This window comes from Esox lucius, chromosome 23 (genome assembly GCF_011004845.1).
Source record: "Esox lucius isolate fEsoLuc1 chromosome 23, fEsoLuc1.pri, whole genome shotgun sequence".
Lineage (NCBI taxonomy): Eukaryota > Metazoa > Chordata > Actinopteri > Esociformes > Esocidae > Esox > Esox lucius.
Window position 1 is genome coordinate 6,002,833 of NC_047591.1, and position 7,783 is coordinate 6,010,615.

The window sequence follows — 7,783 nt, forward strand, 5'->3', positions numbered from 1 at the left end:
TGTGAGGGAGGTAAGAATGCTGACGTTGCTATAAACATCACAATAATCGAAACTGAAGTTGCAACAAACATCACCGTCATTATGATCTTTTTCTATGATGACAACACCCAGTAAAAAAAATGTTGTGGACTAAAGTTACTCCAATGAAAAGCCTGAACTAATGTTTTGGTGTAGAGTTGCCGACCAGCAGGGGGGGGAAAGGATTTGGAAAGCGATTTTTCCGGAAGCTCATTTAATAGGGTGAACTTGATTAATCAGCCACATCTGATACGCAAAAGTCCCTGCCTAATGCACTTTGTTGCAGTTAAAAGATAGCTAACACTAACGTTTGAGTTTATTTACGCAGTGATATTTTTGTGTAACAACATCAGTGCGAATGTCTAATGTTCATATTGTAACAATAATGTTACCATAGTAATAATGTTGTTTGGTTGCCTGATATGATGTTAATACATTACGTTCATAGAATTGAAACCAACTTACACACAAACGCTTTGCAATGCTTTTGTGCTGTAATGATTTAAGCATACTTTAGTTCTTTGACCCTCTTACCTTTCTATTTTCAAACCCCCTTCCATTGCAGATGGCTACACCACAGAAAAGTTGAAGTTACAGAAACTTAATTCATTCACTTTTACAGGAAAGAAACCTGAAGACGATTTTAAACAGTAAAATGTGTGGAATTTGGGAAGCAAATTAGTGAATTTTTTTTAACTATATGAGATTAAAGCTAAAAATAATTGCTATTAGGACCACCCTGCACTTTAATATTCAAGATATAATGTTTCAACTGTCCTGTTTTGTAGTACTTAAAATATATATACCTGCCCCAAATATCCGTCTCCTTGATCACTAATAATCAGAATCGGCCATGAAAAACCCATATTGGTCGCCCCCTAATGTACATATACACACACACCTCTCTGACCCCCCCCCCCCCCAGTGTGGAGAGAAGCCGCTTAATCCCCCATGTGGTGAAGTGGTAAAGCATGGATTAAAACCAGCCATCCGTGCCACATACCAAACATCGGCCATACTCTACTGCTGAGCTCTCCATTTCACAGCCCTTTCTGCACCGGGTTCAACAGATGCAGCCTATGGACACAAAGCACAGAACAGAAAGGGCATGTCTGTGCATAAACGTTCCTATTCCAATAGATGGCTTGATAAAAATCAAGTAGAATCATTGGATGATTTGTTCATGACCTAAACGTTCAGACACTGATTGTGTTGTTAAAAAATAGTGTTGCTTGGACAATTTATAAAAGCATACTGCATTTGTGCCATGGTGGGGGGCCCAAAATCTTCAAAGTATCACCAGTGCTCCCTAGCTAGCCAGATGCCTCACGGTGGTGTCCGCTCTGTCACTTCTTGGGGTTCCTGGTCCTACCGCTTTGCTGCCCTTATAGGACACATACAGGACAGACAGACCATATGCTGAATTTCAGTCAGCATTCACCTATTGGCTTGTTGGAAGCAACAATGTGTTTTGTCATTCAGATCAATAGCATATTTGGGACGAGATGTAACATCAATGCAAAGCAAGGGATGTGCATGACAAATATTTTCACTATCAATAACTCCTCAGCTTTTGTTATTGAACAGTCTAATAGTCGACTGCAATAAATTGAGTTAACCTCAATAACGTTTTAGTAAAAACAATTAGGCTAGATTTACTTTTACTCAGGAGACATTCAGATTCAGAAATGCCACAACAGCCGAAAATAACCTAATGCATAGGCCTGTAAAGTCATTAGTATTTTATAACAAGATCTTTGTTTTTCAAATTATTGTTTCAAGCTTTTCCACTAACTACAATTGCAAATGAACTATAAAAGTTGTCAAAAACGAGCATTGCCTCCCATGAATTAGCCCAGAAATATGTTTGAATTGCCTTACATTTGCTAACGTCTTTGTGTCAATGTTTTCTGGCCATAACAACAAAATATTAAAAGTATTAGACCATTTAGCCAGGAACTTTTGGATATACAGTCCCTTAAAACGAGTTTCCAAACAAAACTACATAATACAGTCTCTCACAAAAGTAAACACACCCCTCACATTTTTGCAAATATTTGATTATATCTTTTCATGTGACAACACTGAAGAAATGACACTTTGCTACAATGTAAAGTAGTGTGTGTACAGCTTGTACAACAATGTAAATTTACTGTCCCCTCAAAAATAACACACACAGCCATTAATGTATAAACCGCTGGCAACAAAAGTGAGTACACCCCTAAGTGAAAATGTCCAAATTGGGCCCTCCCCGGTGTCATGTGACTCGTTACAAGGTCTCAGGTGTGAATGGGGAGCAGGTGTGTTAAATTTGGTGTTATCGCTCTCACACTCCCTCATACTGGTTCAACATGGCACCTCATGGCAAAGAACTCTCTGAGGATCAGAAAAAAAGAATTGTTGCTCTACATAAAGATGGCCTAGGCTATAAGAAGATTGCAAAGACCCTGAAACTGAGCTGCAGCACGGTAGCCAAGATCATACAGCGGTTTAACAGACGACCAAAAAGTTGAGTGCTCGTGCTCAGCGTCATATCCAGTGCTGGAAAATAATAGAGGCCACTCAAAATATTGACACTTTGGGGCCCAATTTGGACATTGTCAGTTAGGCGTTTAGTCAGAGGTTCAGACATTAATGGCTGTGTGCTGAGTTATTTTGATGGGACAACAAATTTACACTGTTATACAAGCTGTACACTCACTACTTTACATTGTAACAAAGTGTCATTTCTTCATTGTTGTCACATGAAAAGAGAGAATCAAATATTTGCAAAAATGTGAGGGGTGTACTGACTTTTGTGAGATACTGTATATAGATTAACAGAGTTACATTAATCAAACAACTCTACCGATGTGTTCCAGTGAATGAAAAAATATCCTTGGAAGTTAATGTAAAAGTTATTTTAAATGAATGAACAAATACCAAACAAAAGCTAGCTATCGCATCCATAGATGCAAGATCTTCACAAAATTGTAAAGAATCATAAGGCAATATCCATATTATTATGAACATTTATTCTTGTTTAGAAAAATGTGCATGTCCACATGCTCCGGGACTAGACGAATAGACTTAGAGAATCTGTTGACAATCAGGCCCACAGCCCAAAAAAACCTTTAGCCCAGAGGTGTCAAACCGGTTCCACGGAAGGCAGAGTGTCTGCAGGTTTTTGCTCTCTCCTTGTACTTGATTGATTAATTAGGTCACTAATTGGTTAGTTTCTACCCTCACCTGGTTGTGTAGGTCTGAACTGAGAACCAATTTATAGGAAAAACCAAAAACCTGCAGACACTCTGCCCTCTGTGGAACCGGTTTGACACCCATGCTTTAGCCGGTACAGGTGTTGCCGGGATGCCAATGTATGCTTTCGCTAGCCGTGATAATTTTCTATACTTGGCCGTTAGCCAGATCTGTATAGTCTATAAGAAATAATCCGTCATTACTGCCGCCAAGTGAGTCAATCGGTAGTACAATATTTTTTTGGTAACAGTTGAAAATTAGAATAACTTGTCGATAAATGCCATCCTTGTCGAAGTGTAGACAACTCAAATTTGTTCTAACCATCATCATCTTCCGCTTATCCGGGGCCGGGTCACGGGGGCAGCAGTCTAAGCAGGGATGCTCAGACTTCCCTCTCCCTAGACACTTCCTCCAGCTCTTCCGGGGGGACACTGAGGCGTTCCCAGGCCAGCCGGGAGACATAGTACCTCCAGCGTGTCCTAGGTCTTCCCCGGGGTCTCCTCCAGGTGGGACGGGCCCGGAATACCTTCCCAGGAAGGCGTTCCGAAGGCATCCGAAACAGATGCCCAAGCCACCTCAGCTGACTCCTCTCGATGTGGAGGAACAGCGGCTCTACTCTGAGCTCCTCCCGGGTTCCCGAGCTTCTCACCCTATCTCTAAGGGATCGCCCAGCCACCCTGCATTTCGGCCACCTGTATTCGGGATCTTGTCCTTTCGGTCATGACCCAAAGCTCATGACCATAGGTGAGAGTAGGAACGTAGATTGACTGGTAAATCGAGAGCTTTGCCTTGCGGCTCAGCTCTTTCTTCACCACGACAGACCGATACATCGACCGCATTACTGCAGAAGCTGCACCGATCCGTCTGTCAATCTCCCGTTCCATCCTTCCCTCACTCGAGAACAAGACCCCTAGATACTTAAACTCCTCCACTTGAGGCAGGCACTCTCCACCAACCTGAAGTGGGCAAGCCACCCTTTTCCGATTGAGGACCATGGCCTCGGATTTGGAGGTACTGATTCTCATCCCCACTGCTTCACACTCGGCTGCAAACCGTCCCAGTGCATGCTGAAGGTCCTGGTTTGAAGGGGCCAACACGACAACATCATCCGCAAAGAGCAAAGACGAAATCGTTCCAACCCCTAATGTTTAATTGCAAAAGTTTGACAGATAAAAAAAATAATTTGGGCACCCTATAATATGACTGCACTTCATGTGCAGACTAAGAAATGTGAATTTCATTAACTACAAAATAATAGTTTACCAAAAATATGATTAATTGTTATGGACAATAAACCTAAGATTTGCAAAAACAAAACAGAAAATAGCCTACGTTTGGTCGTTTGTGTGTGATTTCTCACAGCCTTTCACAGGGTTTGAGAACTCTGGGGAAAACTCAGCCTTGTCTCTGGGTAGTTAGTAGTCTGTTCATGGCCCTTTGGTGGTCTGAGGCTGTAGTGGGCAAAGTCGGTGGGGTTAAATCCTGCATGGTTGGCCCCGTCTGGGGATATCTTCAGACAGCACCACAGACTCCCCTGCCTCAGTCCCTTGTATCTATGTTGCAATAGCCTATGTGCCAGAAGGCTAAGGAATTTCTCCTGACTTATCTGTCTGGTTGCATTTTAGTTGGCTCTCTCTAATTCTCAAAAGTCTCTCTCTCATTGTCTTTCACTCACAAGCCCTATTAACCAACCTCAGGACAACCTAGACTGATGACCCTTAGCTATCCCTGCCTACAGCCTACCTGGCCACATTTTCATTTGTCTCACAACTTTGACATACCTATGAAAAGTTAAACTCTTCAACTTTTTGCACCCTGTTTACAGCATCAACATGCTTACTTTTGAAACCCCAACTGACATTAAAATGTACTTCTGAGGAATTTATATTTTTTGAATTTTCTGTTTATCCACTAGCAGACCTCTCCAATAATATGAATAGGGGAACCTAGGCATGATTCTCCCAGCTATGTTAGAAACAAAAAAACACATCACCTACCCATGTCTCAGCTGACCATGAAAACGTTTTCACTGGTACAGGCAGTACTAGTATATATTATACTAGTATAATATATAGAAATACGTAGTCTTCTATTTTTTTATTCTAACAAAGCACATTTGGAATTTTATTTTATACAGCTTATATGCAACATTATTAAATGCTAAGCACTTGATTTTCATGCCAACCTAAATGTTAGGATATCTGACAGTTTAACTCACATACTCCAGCCAGCAATCACAGGCTATACATTATAAACAACAATTTATTGAGAGACCTAGTCTACACGAGTCCTTCAAAGGAAAGTTTTATCAGATAACTTATTTTCTCTGAACCTTGATCCCATTATTCTTTTAAATTCAGATTAGAACTTTGAAACACTGAAGAGATAAGAGATTAATTGACCAGTATGCGGAGGAACACGAAATAAAAGCAAAGGCCCACATGTATTGTGATGTATAGTCAAGAAGTTGTGAAACATGCTTTAGAAACCCTTGCAAATTCTGATCATCTTCCTAATGTCTAGGACCCTTAAACTAAACAATTTTATCAAGGCAACCCTCTAATTAGTTAATTATTCAGACCTGAATAATGGTCTGGGACACCAGACAGGTACAATTAATGATAAGGTAGAATAGAAAACCAGGCTCTGGACCTCATAGAGTAGGAGTTGAATACCCTCGGTCAAGGAGAATGTTCAAAATCACTTCGAATACATATACATCACTTCAAAATGTTCTTAAGTTAACTAACATTAACATCACCATGCCTTGATGTCTGACAAATGTCACAACGGCAACAAATTACACTAAATTATATAAATGAAAATGATTCTAATCTTATTTTCACGGCAAATTATGCCAGAAACGTAAACCTTTAAAATCACCCATAAGCAAAAACCCTTAAGTAGAAATAAAGCTATACTAAAACACATCGTTAAACATTAGTTAGCACCAACTACTTTGTGTTGGTCACATGTAAGTGAACTCAACCTTGTCATCTCTCACAACGCCACGACAGCGTACAGAAATCGACGCGTTAACGCATCACCTAACTATAATATCATTGAAGAGACAGCATGAAAAATGGGTGTCTTTGTCTGCGTCCATAAACACAAAAAAATATGAAAGTATATAAACCTTACTTACTGTTATGTTTAATAAAACGACTTATCTGACAAGTTATCACAAAGATAGGAAACATTACAGTGATTGGAAAACTATACTGTACCGTTGCAAGCTACGTTTAGTAGAGTAGCACAACCATCGCATCGTCACACAATGCCAGATTTCCAGCTTGCTGGCTAGCTAACGTTAGCTTAACAGCAAACAAAAACCCAATGCAGCTGCCCGGAACAGAATGCCGTAACTGAATATCTAAATCACCTTTCTGCTCACCTTTTTCAATCGTGGTGCTTCCGCCACCGTACCGTCGCGATTTACGAAAGCTTCGCCGCCGTTTTGTTGTGGATCTATCCGTTTCATCGCGGACGCCTGCGGCATCTTAATCGGGTTCGGGGTGAGAAAACCTGGGCTTGGATCCCCGGCTTTTACGGTAGGCTCCGTAGTTGGGGTCGTAGACGAAGTAACGACAGCATTGGATTCGTTTTCAACAATCCCTTTGTCATCTGTCTTTGGTGTCAGAGGAGATTCAGGTGTTACTTCTTTGCTGGGGACATCTTTCAGTTCGACCTCGGCCATTTTTGCTGCCACAACCTGGACTGACATCGCTGCTATTTCACAAGTCTTTTTCGTAACACGACTAGCAGCTAGGTGGCTAGGATTCTGCCAGCAACACAAAGTATGACGTCGCTTGGCTATGGTAATTAAAGAAACCTTCAAAATAAAAGCTCATATTTCTAAATATTACTTCATGAATAATTAATTGTGTTGGCTTGTTAGTATATACAGGTGCTGGTCATACAATTAGAATATCATCAAAAAGTTGATTTATTTCAGTAATTCCATTCAAAAAGTGATATCAGTCTGTGTGTATTCATTCATTACACACAGACTGATATATTTCAAATATTTATTTCTTTAAAATTGTGATGATTATAACTGACAAATAAATGAAAATCCCAAATTCAGTATCTCAGAAAAGTTGAATATTACTTAAGACCAATACAAAAAAAATATTTTTTGAAATGTTGGCCAACTGAAAAGTATGAACATGAAAAGTATGAGCAAGTACAGCACTCAATACTTAGTTGGGGCTCCTTTTGCCTGAATTACTGAAGCAATGCGGCGTGGCATAGAATCGATCATTCTGTGGCACTGCTCAGGTGTTATGAGAGCCCAGGTTGCTCTGATAGTGGCCTTCAGCTCTTCTGCATTTTTGGGTCTGGCATATCGCATCTTCCTCTTCACAATACCCCATAGATTTTCTATAGGGTTAAGGTCAGGTGAGTTTGCTGGCCAATTAAGAACAGGGATACCATGGTCCTTAAACCAGTTACTGGTAGCTTTGGCACTGTGTGCAGGTGCCAAGTCCTGTTGGAAAATGAAATCTGCATCTCCATAAAGTTGGTC

At 40.5% G+C, this 7,783-nt stretch overlaps 1 protein-coding gene across 1 annotated transcript in view; it reads right to left on the reverse strand.

The window, feature by feature from the left end:
• ahcyl2b (adenosylhomocysteinase like 2b) overlaps positions 1-7,052 on the reverse strand; it is a 46,521-nt gene extending 39,469 nt beyond the window's left edge. The window contains exon 1 of the mRNA XM_010864894.4: positions 6,650-7,052. Within this exon, the coding sequence (XP_010863196.1) occupies positions 6,650-6,979 (330 nt within the window). The 5' untranslated portion in view covers positions 6,980-7,052. The remainder of the gene's footprint in view (positions 1-6,649) is intronic.
• Between the last annotated feature and the right edge of the window lie 731 nt (positions 7,053-7,783).